Source organism: Brienomyrus brachyistius, chromosome 25 (assembly GCF_023856365.1).
Source record: "Brienomyrus brachyistius isolate T26 chromosome 25, BBRACH_0.4, whole genome shotgun sequence".
Taxonomy (NCBI): domain Eukaryota; kingdom Metazoa; phylum Chordata; class Actinopteri; order Osteoglossiformes; family Mormyridae; genus Brienomyrus; species Brienomyrus brachyistius.
In genome coordinates, this window is record NC_064557.1 from 1459495 (window position 1) to 1486013 (window position 26519).

Here is a 26519-nt window from a genome sequence, read left to right on the forward strand (position 1 = left end):
AGGGCAGACCTAAATACAGCTTTTCCGCATCTGGTAAAATTACCTTATAGTCTTCTTTTAAACTCACTCTGGTCGATTACTGTATTCAATCATTATGTTATGATAAGCAAAAGTATAGGTAGTCAAATAAGATGTCCAGGTCATGTTTATTTGGGAAGCAAGTGTGCATGTGGTCAGAAAAAAGCACAATTTAACCATAGAATATATGCAAGTGTATGGTAACACTATAAAAACTAATAGGAATTTCCTCTGTTTTCCAGAAAGTTACTGATATCTTGCTGGACGGCTTGATGAGCACAGCTTCAGCTCCTAAACCCCTCCTCAGGGGCACCGCAGCCGTTCCATGTGTTTGTTACCTTTCACCACCAGCTCACTTAACTAATTAATTGGATTGGTTGAATAGCTCGATGAGGCATTGATTAGCCGATTAATATATGCTAGTGAGTTAAAAACTTCAGATTCTGGGGTGACTTCAGGAGAGGTTTTGAAATTGCTCCGCTGACACACTTTGACGGACATGTCACGGTTTTACACCAACATGGAGATTATTTAAGCATCATTTTCTTTGCCTACCTAATACTTTTGCAGAGTACTGTATTCCTAAGTCCCAGTTGAACTACCTCATCCCACAGACAGGTGGCACTAAAGAAAAAACTCAAAGTTGTGTCTATAGAATAGTACTACAAAATGCAGCTTTTTGTGCTAGTTATTTGACCAGAGAAAGAGTGCGTTTTATACCAAATCTAACTAGCGCTGTTGTAGAGAATCTTGAAAACCAGATGGGAAAACCTGAGGTGGTCAGTTTGGATCCTTCTGCACTGCATCAAGGCTTGGTTTCCATAGAACCCATGCCTGTGACAGCAGCACATTCCTACAGCGTACTTACATTTACGAGGTCCTTCTCCTGATCGTCTGTCGGAAACAGGAAAACAAAAGTCTCAGAAGCAGCCCGGGCTGCGACATGCGCTTTTCCCACATCTGTCTTTAAAAATGCAGCCTGCTTTGGAATCTGAATTATTTTTATAAAACAGCTGCTAAAACTCTGAATTCTTACTGATTAGCATTGAGAAGAAGTGTGATTGGTAAAACGGCAGAAGGAACACACATGGCTGTTAAAACGTTATAGGGAAGGGATCAACATGAAGTAACCGAACGGCCGAGGGTAGCTGAATTGTCCAAGGTTCTGCAAACACAGCCTGGACCTTTGGGCGTCCATTGTACCGACTAGCCTCGCAGCATTAAACTAAACTCATTTCCACATGGACCTATGTAAGGAGATGCCATAGCAGTACAAGGGCAATTCAGCTAGCCAGGCCCATCCCGGTGAACCGAGCGCGTTCCCTTGCCACATGTCCGCCTGACAGGACAGAGACAGATTGATGACGCCAGGGAGGATCTGGGTGACACGTGGGAGTGGAGACAGGAGTCACACTCATCCGCGTCTCCCGCAAAAAGTGATGCTGTCTTGCAGTCCTGTTCATGACCTTAATTCTGAGTTAGGTCTGCTGGATCTACGAGGTACCCAAGAGTGGCCGGGAGTCACTGCTATACGGAGAGCAAGGTGGCATCTTTAAGTTAATAGATAGATGAGTTTCTTATGCCATAATAATCCTTATTCTGTTTTAGACATGAAAAACAAATTTGGAGAAATTGACCTTTTTGTAATCTCCCGTAAGAATGTCTGCACCGGAAAAACAAATTGTTCAAGACAGATGCAGAGTTAGTAGCAAACCATATTGTTGATTTGCTGTATATAGTCTGTTTTGGGGGGGGGGGGCGAGTTGGAGGGGGGAACGCAATACCAGCATCTACGACACCATGTGACCGGACAAGTCTTAGAGGACACAAGGATATATACACCATTCAAAGGTACATTATGCTGTATTCGGGGGAACAGATACAGTATGGGGGAGAAGGGACAGTGAGTGGAGACTGGGGAAGGACACACAGAGTGGGCGGGGCCACACACTGTCAGCTGGCCTGTGACAATTCCCGTCCAGCCAATCAGAGAGGGGTTTGTTACCTGGCAACGTGAAGAACTCCCAGCGTAACCTAGAGTTACCGGCACTGTAAGCCAACTCTACACCACAACCCCAGAACGGGTCAAGGAGGTGGAGAAAAGAAGGGGAAATAGATGTAAAAAATGTGAGCCGGCTATCAGCAATGTAGCAAGAGAGAAACAAGATGCAGAGCAGGAGAGTGTAACGGAGTGTGAGGAACGAGGGAATCCGAAGCATCAATCACCTATAAACCAGCACTGCCCATTATGTCACTTCCTGTCTCCTCCATTCCAGCTCGCCTCACAGTTTCATTACCCTGCGTCGTACTGCGCCTCAGTAAACGGCCACAGTGTGGCACTATTACCTGACACAGGTGCTTCACAGGGTGGCTGGGCGTTGGGTGGGGGTGCCTCGGATCTCCTTGGAGAGGGGGCCTCCTCGTCCCCAGCCCTCTTCATCTCTGGCATGTTACTGGGCAGGATCTGCAAGGACATTCACTTGGTCTTGCAGTTCTGACATGTGGGGACTTTCATCTCCTCTGTATTACACTTGTCTCTGAGAAGATTATATAGAAGTTACAACTAGCTGTGACCAACAGTGGCCCAAAATGGCCTGGTGTGACTAACTATGACCAGCTGTGATCCTGCCCTTGAACAGGACCCACACCTGTAGTTGCTACACCTCTCTGTTCATCTTTAACAGCCACAGTGAGACGTCCAACCCTACCTGTGATATGGGTTGACCTTTAACTTGTAACACGGGTGACCTTTAACCTATGACATGGGTTGACCTTTGACCTTTCTACTGAACGTCAAGTAAATGGCCTGGTTCTTCTACACCAACATCAGAAAATTCCGTGTGCGTCCCACCTGTGTCTGAGTGAGTTCCGTCAGGATGGTGGTTGTCACCACACAGCCCCGTTCCATCCTCACATGCGGTCCCTTCTCCTCAGCCTCCTGCTCGGCTGACGCCACGTCCTGCACTCCATCACCTCCAGAGTCCAGAATACAACAGTTTACCCGGCAGTCCAGGATGCACGATAAATGGATGCAAGTGTGCATGACTTGTATGACCTTTATCTACCTTTAATTTATTTTAATCAGATGCATCTGATGGATCATGGATTCAAGGACAGTGATGGATGGATGGATGTCAGGCAGGTACTTAATCACTAAGGCAGCCCTCTTTGGTTTGAAGTCAGACACCATTGTTAGACTAGTGCAGTTTGAAGACCTTCCACCTGTACTAATGTGGCTATCGTCCAATGAAAATGGCACACAGAAAAGCCAACATAGTCCGTGTCCATCCGGAATGCCCTGCACTGCCGAAAGTCACCACCGGGTGGCGTGTGTGCATGGGGAAGAATGACGCCATTCTCTCTACCTGTGACTGGCTGCTGTACAGCTGCAGGTTTCGCCTCATCTTCCCTCTCCTGCGTGTCTGCATTGCCGGCTTCAGCGCTCTCCGACACCACACTCTCTCTCTGGAGATCCTGGGGGGGGGGGGGGGGATTCGGTGACTCAACATCCTTATCCAATGAAACCGGGATTCTAGATCTTTCCAAAAGAAGCATCTAGCTTGTTGCAGAATTGGAGGCGGAGCCAATTTAGAAGTGAAAAACGAACTATATCTATGAATATAGAATATTGTGGTCACAGGTTGGACTAGGGTGGGGTCCTCCTGGGGGTGCAGGGTGAGCGAGCCCAACCAGCCATTCATCCAGATATAAATATAGTATACTATTATTAAAAACTGATGCGATTAACACAACCCACTAGGGGTGTAACGGTACACGATATATTATAACTGCTTGATACACCATCTGCTGTTGTATAAAGCCATTTAAATTCTAGCCCTCGAAAATAAGACGTCCTCAGTTTTTTATATGCATTCTTTTCAGAAAAAAAACTGTCTCATATTCACATTAGTACATAACGGAAAATGACAGGCATATCGCAATACCTCTGTTCGGGTGTGCGTGTCGAACCGTCGAGGTATACTAAACAGTTCGATAATATACCATGTACCGTTACACAGTAAACATGTTGATACCAAGCGAAATACACAGTTATTTGTAAGAGTTCATTGCTTAATTAAAGGATAATGTGTTATTTTTCTCTTAAATATATAAGGATACAGAAACCTTAACCGTTACCGTGTCCCCCAATACATACCAAACCGTGGGTGAACAGTGTTGTTGCACCCATACAAGCCATATTTTGAAACATAACATTATAATATAATGTAATTTTATGGAACTTAATATGCTCAAATAGCATTATCATCTGACCAGTTGGGGGTGCACCCCTGGTAAAATCGTCTGTGATTAAACCAATAAACGCCACAACAAATCTAGCGTTTAGAATTTATAGTATTTTTCAGTGGGAATGCAGTTTCCAATCCTCAATGCGGTTCTGTTCTGTACAGTGTCAGGCAAACGGACGCTATTACCGTTGGGAGGGAGGATGGTCTGATGGGTGTGGCTTCAACCTCGGCGAGAGCTGGAGGCGTGGCTTCTTCCGACTCCCCCAGACATGTGACACAGGCGGCTTCCTGCACGGCCGGGGGCTCATCACCGGCACCACGACCGACGTCCCTCCCGCCCATCTCGTCCTCTGGCTCCTTCTTGGGGCTGCTCAAGGTGGTGGGCGGGGACAGAGGCAGGGAAGCTGCCTCCTTCACTGGCGACGCCCCATTGTCCTTGGCTCCGCCCCAGCTGTTCTCCAGCCTGCCGGACACCTCCCCCGTCTCCCCGTTCACGCGCACCATTCCATCTGCCTAGAGACAGGAACAGGACGTGGCTCGTTGTTAGGGTCACTGGAAGCACTCTTGCCCCCCCCCACCCCACCCCCACCCTCACACTAATGGATCTCTCGGCTGACACTAAATCACTGAAGATCAGGCTGAATAAAATCAGCCGAATTCTACTGATTCACTTATATGTTCTTCCAGACCATATACAAGTACATATGTGGTATTATCAACCTCTCTTTCTCTGTAGACTGGTTGGTCCAAGCGACTAGAGGAGGCGGGACCAACCAATCAGATATCTTGTCCCGCCTCCTCTAGTTGCTTGGTCCCACCGCCACTTTGCTTCTAGACTACAGAACATGTGCATCATTAGCATTAGACCCTGACAAGCCCATATTTTAGTAAGAACATTGTTATTAATGCTTTATCTCACGAGGGATCGGAATGAAGAAGGGATATCGGAACCAGCATAGATCTTAGCAACCAGCAACCTGGCCGTGAATGAATGGACTAATCACTGTATACGAGGACTTCAAAAAGATACTCGGATACTCGTCCACGAATGGAAACCTTGTAACACAGTAAGCTTCTGCCGGCCTTCGTGATACAAGGCCTGTGCTTTATCTCGAGTCGCCGCACACGCCAAAATGCAGCAAGCCTATTGGCCCTGGCACCTCACAAAGACGTTATTCCGCGCAGAGTGCATGGAAGAGGACTGTGGGGGTCTTTGAATGACAAGCGTACCATTCATCGCGGGGTCAGTGAGAGCCCTGCTCTTGTTGAGCACTAATCAGGACCTGTAGCAAACTGAGACAGCAAGCTCTGCAAACCGACTGATCCTCAGACATTTCGGCTGTGTGATTGCACTGCACAATCTGGCCCCTTTAAGCGTAAGGCTGCATCTGTAAAAAGATTTAATAACTTCATCTAAATCTAGTCTGCATTCATACTAAACCTCGGTACCAATTTGCGGTCTTTCTCCATGAGTGTGTCTCTCTGTCTCCGTCTTAATGTCATGTATTAAAAGGTCATGTGTCTTTTTTTGTTTATATGTCTTAGTATATATAGTATTTCATTTATTTAATTTTCATTGGACTGCAATCGACAAGAACGATACTTCAGCTCAGCCTGTGACCCCACGCATCATATATATGAAGCTGATAGCACAAGATACTTTGACTTCGTGGCTTAAAGCATCTTCTGACAAAGTTAAAGATGCTGGACAAGAACCACTGGCTGAAAGACAAAGTTTTGGGGCCTACAGAAGCAAAACAGCCCAGAACAAGAGCTGTAGTGTCTCAGGAAACATTCACCACAAGGGGCAGCATGGAGCTTACCTTAATAGATCGGAGACCTGTTTGCGAACTCCTGGGCGTGATGTAGGGTTTGGGGGCCAAAAGTGGCACAGTCTTGGGTAGGACCATGCGAGTTGGGGGGTGTGTCGGGGCGGCGGCTGCGGTGGCCTGTGTCGGGGTCACCCCCACAACAGTGGCCTCCACCGTAGACGTGAACTTGGGCATGGGGGCAGACTGCTGTCGGAGGTACTTCATGGGGCCTGGGGCCAGGGGTGGGGTGGCCGGTTGTGGCAGCGGCAAGGGGCCCGAGGGCTCGGCTGGGGGGGCACCAGGGTCCGCTTGTTTGGGCAGCTGCAGGCGTTCCAGTACGGCCTCGCTGATGGTGAAGCGTAGGGCGTAGTGCTGAAGCACGGCCGCCGCTTCCTGGGGGGTACGCGCCCTCCGGTATGCCTCGTGCAGCTCCTGCTCACGCCGTTCCCTGGGGGGGGGGGGGTTAGTGGGGTCCAGATCTACTCTAGTGGCCAAAATTGTGGCAACACCTAACATTTTTGGCAGTACGCTTTAAAAAAAAAATTACTACACAAATATTGCGACAATATAAACAATCAAAGAATATTTACAAATATCAAACAATAGATGATTAAATAAGAAACTGGAGCAACAGCTGGATAGAGTTCTGCAATCTCTAAACATTGGAAGTGTTTCCGCAATTTTGGCCACTAGCGTAGAAGAACCAATCAGGGAACCTCTGCTTTCAATCAAGAAATCGCTTACTTCTCTTCCACTATCTCCTTGTAGGTCTTGATGCTCTTCCTCCTGTGACCCTGGGCTCCGTCCACAGTCATTAGCTTCTCCATCATCTTCCTCTCCTCCTCCTTCTTGATCAGGTCCTGTGAGGCACTCCTCCTGCGATTCTTCCAGCGAGCCAGGTCCTACAGTGTGCGATGGCAGGAGTCACCACCGTCAGCATCCATGCGGTCACCATCACCACCGTCAGCATCCATGCGGTCACCATCACCACTGTCATCATCACCGTTACAGTCTTTGACAGTCAAAGAAAATGCTTAAAGCTCGGTAGTATGTGTATATACAGATTAACCGTAACGCGACAAAATCTAACTGGAACTTCTTCAGTTCTCCAAAAAGTCACTGATATCTCACTGGACGGCTAGATGAACGCCGATTCAGTTCCCAAACCTTCTCCTCAGGGGCACCTCAGCCGTTCCACATATTTATTCAATTTCACCACCGGCTAGCTAATTGAATAAGCTGTACCTTATTTCTAAGTCTCAGTTGAAGTACCTCAACCCACAGACAGACGCCACCAACAAAACCAAACCAAAGTCTTTATGGAACTGCAGCTTCTCTGTCATGGTTATTTGACTAGAGTGTATCGCTGCCCTGAGTGTTTCCCTCAGCCCTTATTCTGGCCCCTAGGAGTCCAGCCCCAGCCGCAGTGTGAGCCCCGGGCCCCCAGCGGCACTCACATCCTGCCAGTGGTCTTCCTCTTCCCGGACCTTGTTGTACTGATTCTGCAAGAGCTCACAACGCGCCTGACTGTAGGGCTGCAGGATCGCCTCTTCCTCACACCGCATGTCAATCATGCTGACACTCCTGCATGGGGAGACACGGCCACAGGAGAAGGGGGAGGAGGCGGGAGACCATCAAACCGGCACCTGCACTCCAGCGGCAGACACTCACGCCAGCCTACAGGCAAAAACCGTCCCTTGGCAGCGTGAGGCTACTCTAAGGCCATGCTCCTCTTCTGTGAACAGCAGCACGAAGCAAACCGGGTCTTTAATTTTTTTGTTAATTCGGCCATTCCCATTAGCAAGAGCATGGTTTATGGATTTGACAGGGTTTTATTCATGCAATAAACAGACGTACCTGATGGGAAAGCAGTAATTTTAGTTATACATTACGTAAGACTTCATTTCGATTCTCAGTGACACACCACAGCCATTACCGCACACATCACTGCTAGCAGAAATCGTTCGATGTCAGTCTATTTATCAGCCCTAAAGAAATATGTAAAGGCCATCTATTAGGGTGGCACTTTCAAACTCCAGCTAGGTCCACCGCCCCACATCGTGAAGCAAGGAGAAGCCAGTAGGACCTTCCACACCTTCAGATGAATGGAGGGAATTGAGCATAATGGACTTCAAGTGGAGGAGATCCTGCATGAATTAGTACCAAAAAAACAAAAGCGAGAGCAGCAGGAAGCAGTTAGAGTAAAAAAATTTGTTTCTTTAGGACAAATTAGACTGTTCGCTTACTGCAAGACAAGGAAGGTGCTTCAAGAGCAGAACGTGATTTACGTGAGAATACTCCACGGATCGATTTTTTTACCTGAAGACCAGCCAATTCAAAGTGACAAGCGACCAATTATTAACGTAGAACTGACAGATGCAAGTTCAGATCCCTGTTCTTAAAAGGGCTGAAGGCAAAGAATGTGAGACACAGCCAACGGAAACTGTCTAAAGTAAGACTCTAGTACTAATTGGGGTGGATGTACAGAAACTGGCACAAACTGGCACAAAGGACTGTGTTGCGCTAAGAAAGTGTTGCAGTTCTATTACAGGAGGAAGTTTTCCATGGAATGGAGGCCCCAATTTAATGATTCTGTCATTCTGTAATTCTCTATGACTTCATTTGCCAAGTGGCTATGGAAGAGCAGCAAGGCTGGAGAGCTTGTTGGTGTGACGCCCTCATACCCTAACAAAGTGACCTATCGTGTAACCATAGTCCACATCTACACACTGACAAGCTGACCATGGGCGAACACGAGCACCCTCTCACGCGCATGGGCCATTGTCACCATCTTTAATGGCTAAGCCCTGATTCGGGATTCTAAGCTCCTAAGTCACATTCTCAAACATTTGTCAAAGTTGTTAAAAGTTTCTACGATCTTATGTCGGAGTGTCAGTAACCCCGTTCCTTCCTAATTTATATCCGCACAGATGCAACCCACAAAGCAAGAATATTATGCCAACGGAAAGAGACTCTTGGAGGTACGAGGAAGGTATATTATTCAACAGGAGTCAACTCACGCTAGATCATATTAGAGCATCGCTAGCCCTCTGCTGCAAGGCATGATGGGATTGATGCTATGGCATGCTGTTATGACTCTATGCATGCTCGGGCACTCGTGCACATGCATGTCTGCGCAAACGTCTCTCGTGCAAGCCGACACGCGTGCGGGAGTGCGATGTTAAGGTTGTAGTACGACACGAGCTATGCGAACACACACATGTGCGGATTAGTCCATTAGCTAGGGATAGGGGGGTGACTTACTCTGGGTCATCTGACACACTAGCAGCTCTGTGGCTGAATCTACAAAAGCAGAAATAAAAGGCACAAAAAAAAAGAGGACAGATGATGTTTACAGCGAGCATCGTAGAACGAATACAAACAAAGGCTGGATGAACACGATTCACTGCACTGCAGGATCCCATTGGTTGGGAGTCAAAAGATCACCACAAAAAATAAACTAAGGATTACCTCTGGAAACACATCACAAATATGGAACAGGCAATTTTCAGAGGGAGCAGCATGCAGTGTTTCAGGACTCCGCCCAGAACAGACACAAACTGCAATACCTGGTACTGACCACCGGGTGTTGCTCTCAGCCAGTGCACGACAGACTATCTATCCCATTCCACCATTACGCACGTCTCCTTACATGCAGTGTCTATCCACCAACAACAAGATCTCCATCTTGCTGTGAAAACTTAAACATGGTATTTTCTTTTTTGTTTTACTGACAGGAATCGCGACACGGCATGACAATCCCAGCAGGGAACAACATGTAATATTTTGAGTATTATCACAAATGCTGGAAGTGAATGTTGTACATCGTGTTTCTAAATAATTATATAGGGCAGGGAGCAAAATAACTGTAGTACGCTTACGCAATGCATTATGGGGCTGACACCTCGCTTTAATATATGACGGGTTGAGAAGGTTACAACGTTTAAAATGTAGCTTATTGCTGTTGTCTGATGTGGTTTTGATAATAAGGTTCAGTTCCAGCAAAGCCAAAGGTTTAAATCGCGGGGATTTCAAATAATAATTTGCTAGCCATGACATGCTTCAAATTCTACAAGATAAAAAAAAAAACTATTAAACAGAAGATCTGCAGTGTGCATTCCCCGCTAGTTTCCATGCAGGGGGAGAAGGTTGCAGTGGAACAGTGCAGTTTTTTTAGCCACAAAAAAACAAACTTTATTCATGATTTGTTCAGGATCGAGATCTTCTGGGGAGCACAGCGAGGCCTCTGCATGCTGCCTGTCCTCTTCACTGCATGCACAGTCCTCACATCTCCTCCTTCCCGTTAACCCATTTCCAGACTAGGACACGCCGGAGGAGAATGCGGGAGGGGTGTCTAACTCGATGAGTGAAAATGACACCGATGGCAACGGAAGGCAACTACGAATCAAATCAAGTTTGCTCCTCCCACAGAGCTCAGAATGTGGTCAGTTAGCGTTAACAGCCGGGACACGTGGGTCCCGTCACTGTCGAACTGAGATAGAGATGGACCTCCAAGCTACAGGGGGCGCTGGAGGGATGGGAAACTCATTTTGATCTTTTAAAGAGCTTTATTTAGACTGTTTATCTTTTAGTTATTCAACAAGGAAAACGGGTTATTCCATCAGGGCCCGATATAGGGCTATAGGGATGTGGAGACCATAATGAAGAGGTTTCAGGAGACCAGGGGGCCTTTTCATTATCGTAGAATCTGCAGTCACACTCCGATCACAAACAATGGGGATGCTCACATTGGGGGCATCTCGTCATCTAAACCAGAAGGCCCCCATGGCAGTTCTTCCCCCTCTGCCTCGGCCCTCCCTGACGCCTCCTGCTGGGATCCTGGTGCGGGCAGGTAGCAGGGGGGGCTGGGAGAAGTGCGTGCAGGAGGGGCATGGCTGTGCCAGCTCCACATGTCATCTCTCCCAACTTTAACAGGAAGGGATGTCAACTTCCTGTCCTCTCCTGCCTCCTCTCCCTCTATCCCCCGAGGGGGTTGCAGGGACTTTTCTGGGCCACCCCCGGGTTTCCCGGCCAGGTTAAGGGGCATGGTGATGACGGCAGGAGGACCTTGCTGCATTTCCGCTGAGTATGTGATACTCGGGCTACCGATGAAAGAATCAGCCAGTTACAGGACGCACAGGGGAGCTGAGAGAGGACAGCGTGCTGAAGAGTGATTTACGGCAAACCAGAACAGAAATGAATATACAGTAAAGTGAAAGCGAAACAAGAATTAAAAAATATTTTAAACAAATAGCTTCAAATCAAGTGGTGCAACTTATTCATTGGGATCACCTTTTCCAGAGATCAAGCAAAAGGCTTTCCACCAAAAAAAAATCCCAGTGACTAGAAACCTAAAATTCCAATATCCATCCATCCATCCATCCATTTTCCAAACCGTTTATCCTACTGGGTCGCTGGGGGTCCGGAGCCTATCCCGGAAGCAATGGGCACGAGGCAGGGAACAACCCAGGATGGGGGGCCAGCCCCTCGCAGGGCACACTCACACACCATTGACTTACACATGCACACCTATGGAGTTGCTAAATTGCCCAATTAGCCTCAGCATGTTTTTGGACTGTGGGGGGAAACCGGAGTACCCAGAGGAAACCCCACGACGACATGGGGAGAACATGCAAACTCCACACACATGTGACCCAGGCGGCGACTCGAACCCAGGTCCCAGAGGTGTGAGGCAACAGTGCTAACCACTGCAGCACCATGCCGCCCCCAAAATTCCAATACGTGGGTATTATTTTCTGTATGCAAAAAAGCAGAGGTCAAAAAGGATATGAACGTTTTCCCACAGAAACGCCGCTATTTACTCATTCAAAGCACAACTTGATATGCCATCATTATGAAAACCCCACTGAAGGAGAAATCAGTAGGAAACGTTCTTGTATGAGGTCAAGATGGATTCCACTCCTAACCAATTTAGCATAACACTTTAAATAAAATTCAAATCATCAAATTGTGGCTGAAATACATTTAAAATATTAGCTGTAAAAAAGTTACAGCGAGGCAAGAGAAACGCTTTTCCTGACCTTTCACTAGGAGGTATCTTTCCTTGTTCCACCGGCTTGCTGGAAGTGGACCCAGCAGCCGCAGAGACAGGTGCGGATTTGTGTCTGACGGACCCGGGGACTGGGAGGAAGCTGTTAAAGGCTGGTCCAGCTGCCTTCTGAAACGCTCCGGTCCGGCGTGCATGCATGTCATCTTTCTCCAAATTGGGCAGCGGCCTTTCCTCTTCACACTCCTCCTCATCGCTGGACTTTACGATAGCAGACACGGGCACTGCTATATCTTGGTCAGAGTGAGCCGTGGCGTCCACCATTCCCTGGGGTTCTTGGACACGGAGCACTGGTCTGGAATTACCATGGTGGGAAGGCTTTTTACTCGTTTTGGCAGGTGCGTGCATGGTGCCCTACGACACACCCATCCAACAAGCCAACGCCAAAGCTGGATAAGTCAACTGCTAGCATCAGGTAAGTTGCGCAGATTTTTAGCCGGGTTTTTAGTTCCGCATGCATAACATATTCAGCAGGCCTCAAGCCACATTCAGCATTCTATTACTTGTCCCGTTGGAGCCTTTTGCTTCCCAAAAGCAGTATGCGTGGTCATTTATACAGTCATACCTTGGCAGATCGTCTCCTTCAGCACCACCCTCACACAGTACCCTGAAGCACTTGCTAAACTTAGCCACAGCAATACAACCACGCTACACATCGTTTCTGCAGCACACTTAGTCTGGTGCAGATCTTCCCACCTGAGCTCCTTCCCATCTCTCGGCCTGTCGGGGAACACCTCCTCTTTTGGGGACTCCCCCCGACCGGCGGGATCATCGACGGTTTTTCCCAAAGCTTTGGGGCTACTTAGGGCTCCCTCCCTCGGGGCTTGAACCTTGGACCCCGGCAAAGGGAGGAACCTGTTGTAGGCAGGACTGCTCGTGGACTTGTGGAAGACCTTGGTCCTGCGAGCCAGCATGTCATCTTTCTCCAGGTCAGGCGACCTCTCCCCCCTCACCTCCTCCGCTTCCTCTTCTTCCTCTTGCCTTTTGTACTGAGCCAGCTTTTGGTCCAGGGCATCGTTCTCTCTATGCACCAGCTCGGGCAGCATTGGCAAGCGTGCGGCTTCGCCACCGATCAGGCCGCTGGGGCTGACGACCACACAATGAACAGTGAAAGGGTCATATTTCTGACGAAACGCATGCTGCACTGCTGCACACCCAATACAGCTCATACCAAAATACACCAACGCTGAATTACTGTCACTGCTCTCAAACAGTAACCCCAAAGCGCAGAATAGAAAAAAACTTCAATCCATGACCGTGATCCACATCTGTGCACTGAGATCCGCGGAATACGCTGCACTGACACTGACGGATCTCTCTGCAGAGCAGGGAAACACAGCGTAGCGCATGTCGATTTTGTCATGCTTAGGCTGAATGTCCTGCAGCGCAACAACCCAGCGGGGCGTGCAGTTTCGGTCAGGGGCGTAGGGGGTGGGGTCCTCAGTAGATCTTGTTAACCGGTGCGTCAGTAAACATAACTCCCAGGAGAACATGCCTGATTCCCGCCCCTCCCCCCTGGTGACGATGTCGTACAGAGAGGCAGTGAGGAAGCGGAGAGCAGTCCAGCTGATGCAGTGTATGAGCATCGGCTTGGACCGCAGCACTGCACGCACTGGCCCAGCGTACCTGGCAGCCCGCTCAGTGAGCTGGGAGCCCAGGCCGATGGTGGGTGTGGCCACAGCGGCGGCCGACAGGAGGCGCCGCAGTGTCAGGCTCTCGTTCCCCGGCCCCGCCCCCGACTCCGCCTCCTGCTCCTCCTCCCCCGGCCGTGCTATGCTCAGCTTCTCCCAGCACTTCTGGTCGATCTCGGTGACGGGGCCAAAGTGTACGAAGCGCTGCCGGCTGGCGGCCGGTCGCTGGTGGGCGCGGGCGCGCCGGCTGGCCAGGTCGTCCCGCGCGGCCGTATCGGCCAGGATGGCAGGGGGCTGCCAGCTCTTTTCTAGGCAGGCCTGGCAGACGGGTGCCGAGGGGGCCTCACTGCATAAACGCCCCCCCCCCAAATAACCAGAAAGGGAGGGTGAAGAGCAGAAAGCAGGACAGAGAGTGTTAACGCAGAAAAAAGGGGGACAGAGTGACAGAGGAGAAAAGGGAAAAGAAATGGCAGCGTTCTGAATGCAGACATTTTTAAAGACAGAGAAGATGGGTGTCAGTATGGATGGGGTGGGATGCTCTCAGTATAGGAAGCCAATGGAAATGGCCCCATGTTCAGTAATGTCACAACCATTGCAAGAGACATGAAGTATGCCCTGACATGACTGACATGGAAAAAACACAGGAGAACCATATTTCAGAAGAGAAGCTATTCCCAGGACCAGGCTACCCCAATAGCCCAAGCCTCGGGCGTTGGGTCGCACCCTGGATTGACAAGCTGACCGGCAAAGGCTAAGTCACACATCTTGCTGCCGGGCAACAGGCCTTGGCATTAGGCTACGTTAGCACCCAACAGTGCCTGCCAAGTGAGGTCCTCCTGGTTTACATCAACTGAGACCTTTCACAGGGAATCTGAAAGGAGGCCGTGGAGGAGATGTGGGGAATGAGCCAATGCAAACAGCTTTAATTAAAATGTGCAGCGACGGCCGAAAGCCCTTGCCTTTGTCCCCCATCCATCCATGCCTTGTTGCCACACTAGCTAAGAATGAATGACGCAATTGGCACCACTGACCAACGTCAATGACCACGAGTCAACACCATTTCTTGGAAACATCGTCCTCCTTACTATCATGTAACCTCTACCATGAAACGTCTTTCCTCGAGTAGCATCTCCAAGCACCGTTGGTCTTTATGACACCACTGACTTAGTGATGAGCCTGAGCAAATATCTGAATAGATCAGTGGCTCTTGAATGAATGAAGGGCTTTTGTAGACCACGCCTCATATCAGGACATTGAGGGATATGGGAATCTCATATGAACACAAAACAACATTATGGGGGTTTAGGAGTTAAATGCGGCAAAATGCGGGCAAGTGGTGCAGCACCTGGTCTCAACTGTCATCTTAAGGCGATCCCACTTCTCCAGGTCGGACTGCGTGATTGAGGCCTGGAAGCAGCTCTGCGGGGCGTCCCTTTGGGAGAGGAGGCTGCTCTGGGCTCTCCTACGGGCCAGATCATCCTTCTGCACATTTGGTATCGCATGAGAACTGCCTCCATGCTCGGCTTCCTTCCTCTGCTCCTCCCACTCCTCCGGCACCCAGGAGCTCCCCTTACGGGCGACCATGCCAAATGACGAATCCTGGGAGGGGGCCTCGGTCTCGCTGCAGCAGAGGCCAGGAGATGACCCGTTACAGGGAGGCGGCAAACCGCAGCACTACAACTGAGTCGGCAAGTAACCAGGACATGAAGAGATACTCTACAGGCCCATCGCTTGGTACTTACTAGCTGACATAACCACAACACTAATATTAATTCTCCACACAAAAATCCAAATTTCGGTTACTGTTTTACGAAAAAGCGTGCGATGACACAGAACAAACAGCCCTCCGCAGCCCTCAGAATTGGCGTCAGCTTTTGGGGACTCCTGAGTCACACAAACTTGGGCTGACAGGCATGATGTATTCAGGCCCAAATCTGCCCCCTCGCTCGGCTGGAATTTCAGCCCTGCTGGGTGGTACGTGGAAGGACACACCGCAGAGCTGTCAGGCTACACAGTTAGACACACTTACTCTTTATTATGGGGGAATGTTGCGCCATCATATATTTAACCTTGATTGCAGTAATCATACAACTAACGCGTCTGTGTGGGTATCGCAAGGATACAAGCATATAGCAGCGGGGTCGCTAGGGCACCTACAGCAGCGGGGCCCATATGCTAGTTACAGCAGCGGGGCCACTAGGTCACATACAGCAGCGGGGCCCATATGCTAGTTACAGCAGCGGGGCCCATATGCTAGTTACAGCAGCGGGGCCGCTAGGCCACCTACAGCAGCGGGGCCCATATGCTAGGCCACCTACAGCAGCGGGGCCGCTAGGGCACATACAGCAGCGGGGCCCATATGCTAGTTACAGCAGCGGGGCCCATATGCTAGTTACAGCAGCGGGGCCACTAGGCCACCTACAGCAGCGGGGCCCATATGCTAGTTACAGCAGCGGGGCCACTAGGCCACCTACAGCAGCGGGGCCCATATGCTAATTACAGCAGCGGGGCCGCTAGGGCACCTACAGCAGCGGGGCCCATATGCTAGTTACAGCAGCGGGGCCCCTAGGCCACATACAGCAGCGGGGCCCATATGCTAGTTACACAGCGGGGCCCATATGCTAGTTACAGCAGCGGGGCCCATATGCTAGTTACAGCAGCGGGGCCCATATGCTAGTTACAGCAGCGGGGCCCCTAGGCCACATACAGCAGCGGGGCCCATATGCTAGATACAGCAGCGGGGCCACTAGGCCACATACAGCAGCGGGGCCCATATGCTAGTTACAGCAGCGGGGCCCATATGCTAGTTACAGCAGCGGGGCCCCTAGGCCACCTACAGCAGCGGGGCCCATTTGCTAGTTACAGCAGCGGGGCCCATATGCTAGATACAGCAGCGGGGCCGCTAGGGCACCTACAGCAGCTGGGCCCATATGCTAGTTACAGCAGCGGGGCCGCTAGGGCACCTACAACAGCGGGGCCCATATGCTAGGTACAGCAGCGGGGCCCATATGCTAGGTACAGCAGCGGGGCCGCTAGAGCACCTACAGCAGCGGGGCCCGTATGCTAGTTACAGCAGCGGGGCCCATATGCTAGTTACAGCAGCGGGGCCGCTAGGGCACCTACAGCAGCGGGGCCCATATGCTAGTTACAGCAGCGGGGCATATATGCTAGTTACAGCAGCGGGGCCGCTAGGGCACCTACAGCAGCGGGGCCCATATGCTAGGTACAGCAGCGGGGCCACTAGGCCACCTACAGCAGCGGGGCCCATATGCTAGTTACAGCAGCGGGGCCCATATGCTAGTTACAGCAGCGGGGCCGCTAGGGCACCTACAGCAGCGGGGCCCATATGCTAGGTACAGCAACGGGGCCACTAGGCTCCCTACAGTAGCGGGGCCCATATGCTAGTTACAGCAGCGGGGCCCGTATGCTAGTTACAGCAGCGGGGCCGCTAGGGCACCTACAGCAGCGGGGCCCATATGCTAGGTACAGCAACGGGGCCACTAGGCTCCCTACAGTAGCAGGGCTGCTACATCACCTAAACACAGCAGAGCCACTATGCTACGAACAGCAGAAGATTCTCAGCGCAAACACACAGAGAGACGTGCAGCACCTGGTCTCTACTGTCATCTTAAGGCGCTCCCACTTCTCCAGGTCGGACTGGGTGATGGAGGCCTGCATGAAGGCCGACAGGTTCTCCCTTTGGGGTGGGGGCCCGCTGTGTGCTCTTCTGCGGGCCAGATCGTCCCTCAGCGCATTAGGGAGGGCCTGTGGGCTGACTCCTTGCCCCTCCTGCAGCTGGGGCTGCACTGGGGGAATTTCTTTAGGGGCGACGGCGTTGGGCTCGAGCCGGGAGGAGTCCTTAGTCTCGCTGCGGCACGGACAGACAAACGCGTTGTCCGTAACATCAAAGCCGCCCACCATGCACACACACACCACAAGTACCACGCACAACAGAAAAACAAGTCGACAGTGGTTGGAAATGGAAAAGGGGAAAGAAGAAGCAGAATGAATGAAAAGATATCAAAGGCAGGAAAGTCAACGGTAAAAGCATGTACATGGAAATGATGAAGGGAGATGGAACAGGTAGGAGTGTAGGTAAGGGGGTGGGGCATATACACCCCAGTATTTTATCTGGCTTCATTTTCACCAGTTTCAAACCCCACTAAACAGACAGCTGCCTTCACATTAGTAAGTTGTGCCTCTCCAGTTTCAAACTCTATCCTATGTTCTTGCGTTCAAGTTAGGCCAGGACAAGCAACAAGAGATCCAAACGTGCATTCAACTGGTTTGTCACAATATTTATAAAAATGTAAAAGGTAATGTTTTATACTTTAAACATCTCCAAGTCTGTTCAGGTATGTAATTATTCTCACTATTTTCTCAGCATTTTTCATCCTATCCTCCCAGGTCCCTGGGATATAAGCCCTTCCATGCTCTCAATCTTTCTTTTTCTTCTTTCTCAAACATTCTACCTCCACCTCCACCACCTTGCTGTCAGCGTTACAGGCAGCTCCGCCCCTGGTGCTATTACCAGACACCCTGGCGACCTCCCTGATATACTCCTGGGGCTCCGTCCACCTGCTGTGAGCGCACCTGAGCACCTGCTGCTGCTGCCTCTCTAGCGCCGCCTGCTGGGAGCTGCGCCGGATGCGCTCCCACCTCTCGCGGTCCTGGCTGCTGCAGGAGGACGGGAGGAATTGCTGCTGCATGCGAGGGGTACCGCGGCTCATCTGCGCCCTCCTGGAGGCCAGGTCATCCTTCTCCACATCGGGCACCCGTCGCTCGGCCTCCTCTTCCTCGCCCGAGTCCGACTCGTGCTCCTGTTGCATCCTCGAGAACTCGTTGTCCTTCCGCAGGATAATGTCAGGGGTGGGGCCCCTGGGAGGCTCTTTGCCAGCGGGCTTCAAGCTGGAGCATTGGAGGAACGGTCCATTTAAGCTGGAGGGGGGGCCCTTCAAGCTCCATGCAGTTAGTCTCGGCACACCCAGGCCATGATCGGCGGCACGGCCACACCACACAACACTCTGGGACAGTCGTGCGATCGCGTGTCCACAAAGATTTGGGACCGAAGTCACCAAAGCACCACCTAGATGGCAAAGCAGAAATTTCTGCAGGCTCTTTCATCACAGCAGATCACGTTTGCTGACAAAACATATGGTATCGAGTCAGTTTTTAATTCTTTATTTTATGTTATTGCACCGAATCGACGATTTCAAGCATCGGAGCGTTTTCAGTTGATTCTGATTATTATTGTTATTTCAGATAGCAGATCGGCCTGATTATAGTCCGTCTCCTCGTCCGGACATTGGCGGGCATGCACTGCACCGCGAAGCATGCCAGAGTTACGCTTGCATGGCGGATCTCAAGCACGTCCACGTTAGTGGTGTCAGCCAGCTCCACAGCACTCCAGACCCAGTGATGGTGAGGGTGGCAGCCACTCGGCTGACCTGCTGTAACGAATGGCGGCAGGTAGCACCCGGATCCCGGCCTTCTCCAGCCGCTCCAGCTTTTTGATCTCCTGCTCGTCCTTGCCCTCCCACAGAGGCGGGGTCAAACAGGTCGTCCCGCCCCCTGTGACGGTCTTCAGAAGAGCCCTAGTGCGATCCTCTCCTTCCTCTGGCTGTAACCCCTCTTCCTGTATGGCCTCCGGGTGGCTTTTACACAGCAGGACACACACGCCAGTCACACACTGAGTCACACACTGACCCAGCCCCCCCCCCCCCAAAGCAGGTTTGTAGGAGTCGAGGGCATTAGCGGGGGAGGGGGAGAACAGATGCCCTTTTTGGGACACATCAACCTCTGACTGGCCAAGAATTAAAATGGGCTACTTAATGATCACAGCCAACCAATGAATCAGACTCTTTGCTTGGTGAAAAGCAAAAATCGGCCTCTTACTCCAATTCTTACAGCTTTTCAGAAATCGGAGGGAATAACCTGTGTGTCAACCATATTCATGGACGGGGAACGCTGATGAAACACCCCAGAATTGACCTGTAATTTCACATGTACGCATGACAAGCACAGAGCCGTGGAAAACAGGGAGGCTTGGAGGGCATTGTGAACAACTCTGACTAGCATCGTTGACTGAACAGCATTCAACATACAAAGGCTCCAAATTTGGGAAGATCTGAATAGCTTTTCGGGTTCTTTTGAGGTAAGTATATTTATGTTTCATCCCAGCCAGGCAATGAGACCCAGACAGAAGAGAATCCAGAGGACAGCTGCCCATATGGCGGCCAGGAGACAATGTCAACCTGACAATACCTAACATATTTATGGCTGAAAATACAGTGTATGTTTATTTTCATATACTGGTTTTCTTTGCTTTCAATTCCCCAAAACAGATGGTCACCACAATTACGTTTCATAGGTTCTAGTTAGTAATGTACCATTTGCTGTATTTTTGGACCCCACTAGATGGTGCTCTTGGTTTGCATTGGGGCATGTATTGAGCCCTTTTTTAGAAGAGAGAGCACCATCTAGTGGGCTCCAAAAGTACAGCAATTGGTTCATTATGCATTGTTTGGCCATGACTAGTTCTAACTTTATTAGGAATTGTTGTGCAGCTCCTTCTAGTGTACTACTTACACCTGTACCTGGGGATTCACTGGAAGTAACTCTAGTTGACACTGACAGCACATATATTTACAATGTGCTATTTGCCTCACTTATAAGTCATTGGACCAAAGTATCTGCAATACCACATATGTAAATGAGAAAGTTGGGGCAGAAAGGTCCTTATTAAAGAGTCCAAATGCCTTGTCAACATGCTGCATGTGGACGTGGTAGAGCAGAGGAAGACCTTGGCTATCACCAGTAATTGCAGTACGTTTCACTGGGTCCTTGCCTCTAGTGTCAAAATGTACTGGAGCCAAAAGCAGCTTGACCCATTTTGGACGCATGAAACCACTGAACCATAATATTCTTTAATTGCCGTGTTCATCATTCTGGATTAATGAAGCCATCACAGGAGAACAAGGCGTCCCACGGAACGACACAATCAGAGCTTGTTATCATCCTGGGCCTGTGAAGCTCAGAGTCGGCCCAGCATGAAGTCCATTTTTAAGGGCAGAATCCATCTGGTGGCTAACCCAAAGCAAAACTGGGCCTACACAGGGCTGCACTTAGGACACAGAAATCTACCCCTGATAGGTTAAGAGGCACGGCCTATAATACAGCCTATCAGGAACAGATGCTATAAGAGGCGGACACTATAATGCAACCTATGAGCAACAGATCAACAAGGGCGGGATCTATGGCAACCAATCTGACCAATGGCAGCAGAGTACACACCAATGACAGCAGGGGCTATGGGGGTGGAGCTCCCTACCTGAAGGGCCTCTCTCCTCCAATGGGAGAGGTGGCCGTGCTCCAGCTCTTGCGGCTATCCTCGCGTTCCGCCCTTTTCTTGCGCAGGGAGGCGGGAACATAGGCACTCTGGTTGCTCTTATTGGGCAGGTACTGGTTGAAGGGCATCATGGTGCGGGGCTCGTTATAGGAGGTACGCCGCGCCAGCATGTCATCCTTACGCATGTCCGGCAGCTTCCTGTGGGGGGCGTCGGTTTCCGAGTCGCTACCGCGGCCTGCGAGACAGCGAGACGGGGAAAGCGAGTGACTGAGAGCCTGCGAAGATAGAACACTTCCTGAGTGGTTTATCCTGTCTGCTTGTATTTTTAAACCAAACACTTTCAATGTTCTTCCACATGCACTCAATTGGGATTAGCTTAAAAATATCTTAATGGGCCGAAGGAGGTGAAAAGTCAAAACATTTATAAACACCGACAGTATTCAGAGGCTGGATAATGTCTGCAAGTAGTAAGTGTTTATCCTTGGTTGAATGCTACGCGTTTTACCTGGGGGAGAGCCAGTAGCTTCAGAGCTGTGTGTCAGTTTAGACTGAATGCTGGGGCCTTGCAATTTAACCAGCCCCCCCCCCCCACGTCACCCGAGGATGCCAGCATGCTCAGAATCCAAATGGTTTCAGTTTCCAGTTTTCCAAAGGGTCCGCTCAACAGAATGAGCCCAGAAACTGTTCGTATTCAATTACACGCCGATTCAGAGTCACCTGGCTTACAGTCTCTGCCCCCACGGCGTGAATTCCTTCCTAACATGTTCCCCAGATGTGTGGGATCGTCTCCAGGACCAACAGACGCGTGTGTTTCGGTGTGTGCGCCCCATGTCACGGAGAACATAAGGTCAGACGTACATAACTCAACACACCCCCTTGAAGAGGGCCAAAGTCTCTGTATTGTTTTGCCCCAGACTTGGCATGACACTCACTCCTCAGCTCAAACTAGTCATTGGCGGCATCCGCACCACCCCCGGGAATCCACAGGGAGACCAACCGGTCCGTTTTGGGTGGAAACCGTGCGCCGCGCCCGACCGGCCACAAGCTGCTGCACTTGACTTGGCCACAAGAGGGAGTAAAGCTGTGCTTCACAGCTCCGCATGGCTCCCGTTTCCGGCATATGTAGGTGACCGTACACAAGAGCGTACATGTAATTTGGGTTTCATTTGCAGGCTTATGTCCAGAGGAAAATAAATGGGCTACACTTCAGAGATTAGCCTTTGACTAACAGAAGGACTTTGAGTCGTCACCATTAGCTAAGCTGGGTCAAAAATCAATCACACACACAAGCACGCTTTCATAGCCACCCAGCAGCATAGCTTCCACTTAAAGCTGGTGCAGGTGGACAGGAATAACTTACTCCTGTCCAATGGGCTAACGATGCAAAGGATGTGGGTTTGAATCCCAGGGAGCACACACGTGCCTGTACCTACCACTGAGGACACCAAGGTCAAGTCCTAAGTATTTATCCTGCAACTCCAATAAACATGACCCATTACAGGGCACACCTAGGACGAGCTAACACGTTAGAACTCGGTACTGTAAAAGTCTTAGCTATGGCCCTGAGCACACATAAACCTACCCTCTACTGAAAGTTGGTTCGGATAAAAGCATCAGATGCAAAAGTAATACAGAATCTTACTCCTGCCCTTCTGTAATGGCGCCTATCACACCTGACTGACTGGACCCCTATCCTGACAGTCCTATTTCGGATGGACCGTGAAGCGTTGAGCAACAGCCCATGTTGAGTCACTGAACACTAACAGCAAGATGACCCTGCTTCTGGTGCAGCATTTCTGACTCTGGTGTTAAGTTGGCATCGGGCCGCAGTGCGCAGGAGCGCCTGACCGTCTACCGACCTGCGGTGGCATCAGGCCAGGAGGGAAGCCGGCATGGAGGCGGAAGATCACGGACCCACTAGCTTTCAGACTGTCATTAAGAAGGCAGTGATGAAGGATTACGAGGGAAAAAAAAACAAATAATTCAATGCAAACCAATAAAACATTAATCAAAAATGCCTGAGTTACAACCACTTTAAAAAAAAAAAAAAAAAAAACAGAAAGTTATATGCGAGTTTTTCAAAAGTAATGCGACAAGTAGACATGACTTCATGCCTCTGCCCCATTCAGATGAATTCTGCAGATCCTGCGGAGAAGCATCCCGGGATTTTATTGGGTCTCTCGGATTGCGACTGTGCGGGTGGATGCTGCCGCAGAACAATCGCCCCGCTTCCCTCTCGAGGTCGGCTGCTTCCTCCGAGGCTCCGATAAGGAGCAAACAGGATGCCGACCTCGGCCGAACCCGCGGGAATTCCTCACAGATCCATGAGGGGTGTGCGCTTTTGCCACAAGTAAATAAATATTTAGCCGGACAGCGACGGCATCGGAATCTGGGACGGAGTCATAGACGCGGAATGCTTTCAAGTCCTGCCAAGTGATCCTGGTGCTCTGAGTAAATATTTCTCCTAGTATTTATTTGTCGACCTGCCCCAAATTAGCCGGGTGACGCTCCTGCTCCCCATCGGCCCCCAGACCTCACCTTTCCCATTTGCAGCTTCTTTCACTCCTGCTATGCTTGTGACCTGCTCTGATAACAGCTGCTGTGAGTCGCCCGGCAGAGATCGTGAAACGTGCTCAGTGCTGCCCCTTATCGACAGGAAGTGGGATTTTTCGCACGGCTGTAAGCAGGACTTGCTGGGTGTCGAATACAAGGATTTCTTTCAAGTGTCTGAAGCAGGGAAGTTATGAGTAATAACAGCAGTCGATCCTCAGTGCTTTTCCTCTACCGGATGGCATGGCAGCCTCGTGCCAAGCCTTTATTGGTGAACAGAACTAATTCTGCACAGGCAGAGATACGGACACCCATCAGAGACTGAGGCCCAGCTGGCTGCAGCCTCTGCATTCCTACGGCATCAAGGTTGAAGCTTTGGTTCTGGTAAAACTGGAGATGATCCCTGACTGAGCTTTTTCTTCAGGGCTTCTAGCATGTAAAAGATCCCGCTGAAATATTTTAAGTACAATAACAACACTGTTGTGTGGCGAGAAAGGATTAAAACATCCTAATTCTGAAAACAGCATCAAAGAGAATGTCTTGTGAGCAGCGTTATGCAAATCGTCTCCCAGAGCTGCTCCATGGGAACATGCGCCCTTAAAGGTGACAGTCTGGGGGCCAGCCGAGCATTCTCCTCCCAGTGACATGCAGAAATGGCAGTGAACACCTCAAAACCCAGTTCTGCAGTGTCGACAGATTCCAGCGACCAACAGCGGGACACTGAACCAAACGTGACTCTGCTGCCCCAGCAAACACAGAAGCTGGGTTTTACATTTTACGTTTAATTTATGTAACAGACATGAATGAAGCAGAACAGACAGTCCCTGGAGCAACTGGGGATTACGGGTCTTGTTCAAGGGCCCAACAGTGAAGAGACTCTGCTGACCTTGGGATCTGAACCAACAACCTTCAGATCTCTCTCACAGCTGAGCCACAAACCCCGCCCCTCACCAAATCTGTCCCCTTCACAGCTTGCAGGGGTTAGTCAGACATCCTTCCTCACTGAATGTACACCCCAGCAGCCCGACTATTTACAGCTGCACCTCCCCCCCATCTTTGGCCCAGTTTGAGACTAAACCACCGCTTGTCCCGTCAGGCAACAGGAGCGTGTGGATTAGAAGGGGCACCACTCACCATCGCTGCTCCCACGGATCACCACGTCAGGGGAGGGCGTCTGCTGCGAGCGCGAGCCGAAGGAGTCCAGGCTGTCGAAGGAGTCATCACGGCCATGCCGTGGGGGTGACAACGAGTCACTGCGCTCCGAGTCCCAGCAGTCGATGTAGCCGCTGTCCCGGACATTCCTCTTGGGGCTCTCCATGTCCTCGGCCTCCTGGTACACAACAATACAAAGGATAAGAGGAGTTCCCGTGTTTACCCATCCGTTACACGGGAGCCTTCCGGAAAGATCCGCACTCCCGTGGAAAGGCGAGCAAAGACAGCAGTACCTGTCGCGTGCTCATGGTCCTCCTCTCGAAAGAGACAGCAGAGCTCCGAACAGACGGCCCCCCCCAGCCCCGATGGCACACTTTAATTTAAGATCATCTCAAGGAGCGGACTCAGCCCCCGTAATAAAACTCTCTCAGTCTTGGCAGCTTGCCCCCACCCCCGACAACCTTTCTCCCCTCCCCTGAGATTCTCTCTCCTCCACTTCTCCTAGAAACAGCCTCTGTTTTCTTTTGTCTTGTTATGAAGCTTGTATAGGGTGGAGGTGGGGGGGGGGGGGTGGCTACCCCCACCCCACCCCATGAGAGCCTTTCCTGTCACTAAGAGGAAGTTCCTGGCCCAAGTGCACCCCCCCCCAGTCATGCTTTTGTGCCAAGTCTTGGACGAGGGAGGACATGGAAGTATTTGCAGCTGGCCCACAGCTCCGAGCTTTAGGAACAAAGGCCGTCTTTGACAGGACTCGATCATCAGGCAAATTCCTCCAGGGCTCAAACCAGCTCTCCACAAACCCCCCACTGAAAGCCTACCTTCACTCAAAGGTCACCGTCAACTGCCCCCCCCCTTCCCCCTGGACCGCCCAGGCTAGACACACGGCACCAGTTAGAGGCCAGCGGCCTGACGGCCTGACGGACGCCACATGGCACAGAGTGCGTGCTGGAGATGTTTTCTACTGTTTTCACACATTTCTGTACCAGAACGCATTCTGCTAAAGTGGGACTGAAGAGGATCTCCCATTCAAACCACGCAGCAGTAACCTTAAAGCTTCCGAAGTTCCGGAATTCCCAGGAGGTCGAGAACGCCAGGCATTCGCCGGGATCACAACGCGGTTTTTCCACGAACGTCACTCGTGTCGTCGCTGTCCGACGAAAACCGAGTATGTTCACTCTTTAACAATCGTGACATTTTCTATAGCTCGAATACACCCATCCTCCTCTGTCTACTGATAGTGTTTCACAACTAACTGACCAATGAAAAAATGTTTTATGAAGTCATCTGTTTAACTAGGATTTCTGTTTGCGCTAGTTTGTATTCATGATGTTTCATGATTCATGTAGTTTGGATTATTTTATATTGCTTATGTGAACTATTTAACATTGATAACTACAGAACAAACAATTTTAATTGTGAATATAATATCTTAACATTAACATATTTGTCTCGTTGACAACAATCCACATAAATCCATTCAAAACATCAAACTGTTCGGTGAGAGCTGAGTAAACATAGGTTTCTATATTTAGTGCTGGGGGTGTCTAATTATGTTGTTTTAAGTATGTTTTGTAACGGTCTGAGAAAATGCATTTTTTTCACGCTCCTGAAATAACAGTTTTTTTTGGAGATACACAGCGATGAAATACGGACCAATGAATGGGCAAAACAGGGTAAGGCATCAGCACCTGCCCA

At 50.3% G+C, this 26519-nt stretch overlaps 1 protein-coding gene across 9 annotated transcripts in view; it reads right to left on the reverse strand.

Moving 5' to 3' along the window:
* limch1a (LIM and calponin homology domains 1a) overlaps positions 1-26519 on the reverse strand; it is an 80737-nt gene that overhangs the window by 9135 nt on the left and 45083 nt on the right. For 4 of the 9 annotated variants that reach the window (XM_048995600.1, XM_048995598.1, XM_048995596.1 and 1 more), the window contains 20 exons: positions 24807-25002; positions 21105-21357; positions 19222-19428; positions 18368-18682; positions 17385-17642; positions 15120-15395; positions 13770-14120; positions 12840-13229; positions 12118-12438; positions 10825-11178; positions 9341-9379; positions 7534-7660; positions 6821-6978; positions 6089-6524; positions 4452-4778; positions 3384-3492; positions 2870-2991; positions 2365-2482; positions 2024-2080; positions 887-912 (listed from right to left, as the gene is read on the reverse strand). In XM_048995600.1, coding sequence (XP_048851557.1) covers positions 887-912; positions 2024-2080; positions 2365-2482; positions 2870-2991; positions 3384-3492; positions 4452-4778; positions 6089-6524; positions 6821-6978; positions 7534-7660; positions 9341-9379; positions 10825-11178; positions 12118-12438; positions 12840-13229; positions 13770-14120; positions 15120-15395; positions 17385-17642; positions 18368-18682; positions 19222-19428; positions 21105-21357; positions 24807-25002 — 4440 coding nt within the window. Of the gene's footprint in view, positions 1-886; positions 913-2023; positions 2081-2364; positions 2483-2869; positions 2992-3383; positions 3493-4451; positions 4779-6088; positions 6525-6820; positions 6979-7533; positions 7661-9340; positions 9380-10824; positions 11179-12117; positions 12439-12839; positions 13230-13769; positions 14121-15119; positions 15396-17384; positions 17643-18367; positions 18683-19221; positions 19429-21104; positions 21358-24806; positions 25003-25117; positions 25266-26519 lie in introns of those variants that run through there. The other 5 variants (XM_048995603.1, XM_048995602.1, XM_048995601.1 and 2 more) reach the window with 5 other exon arrangements.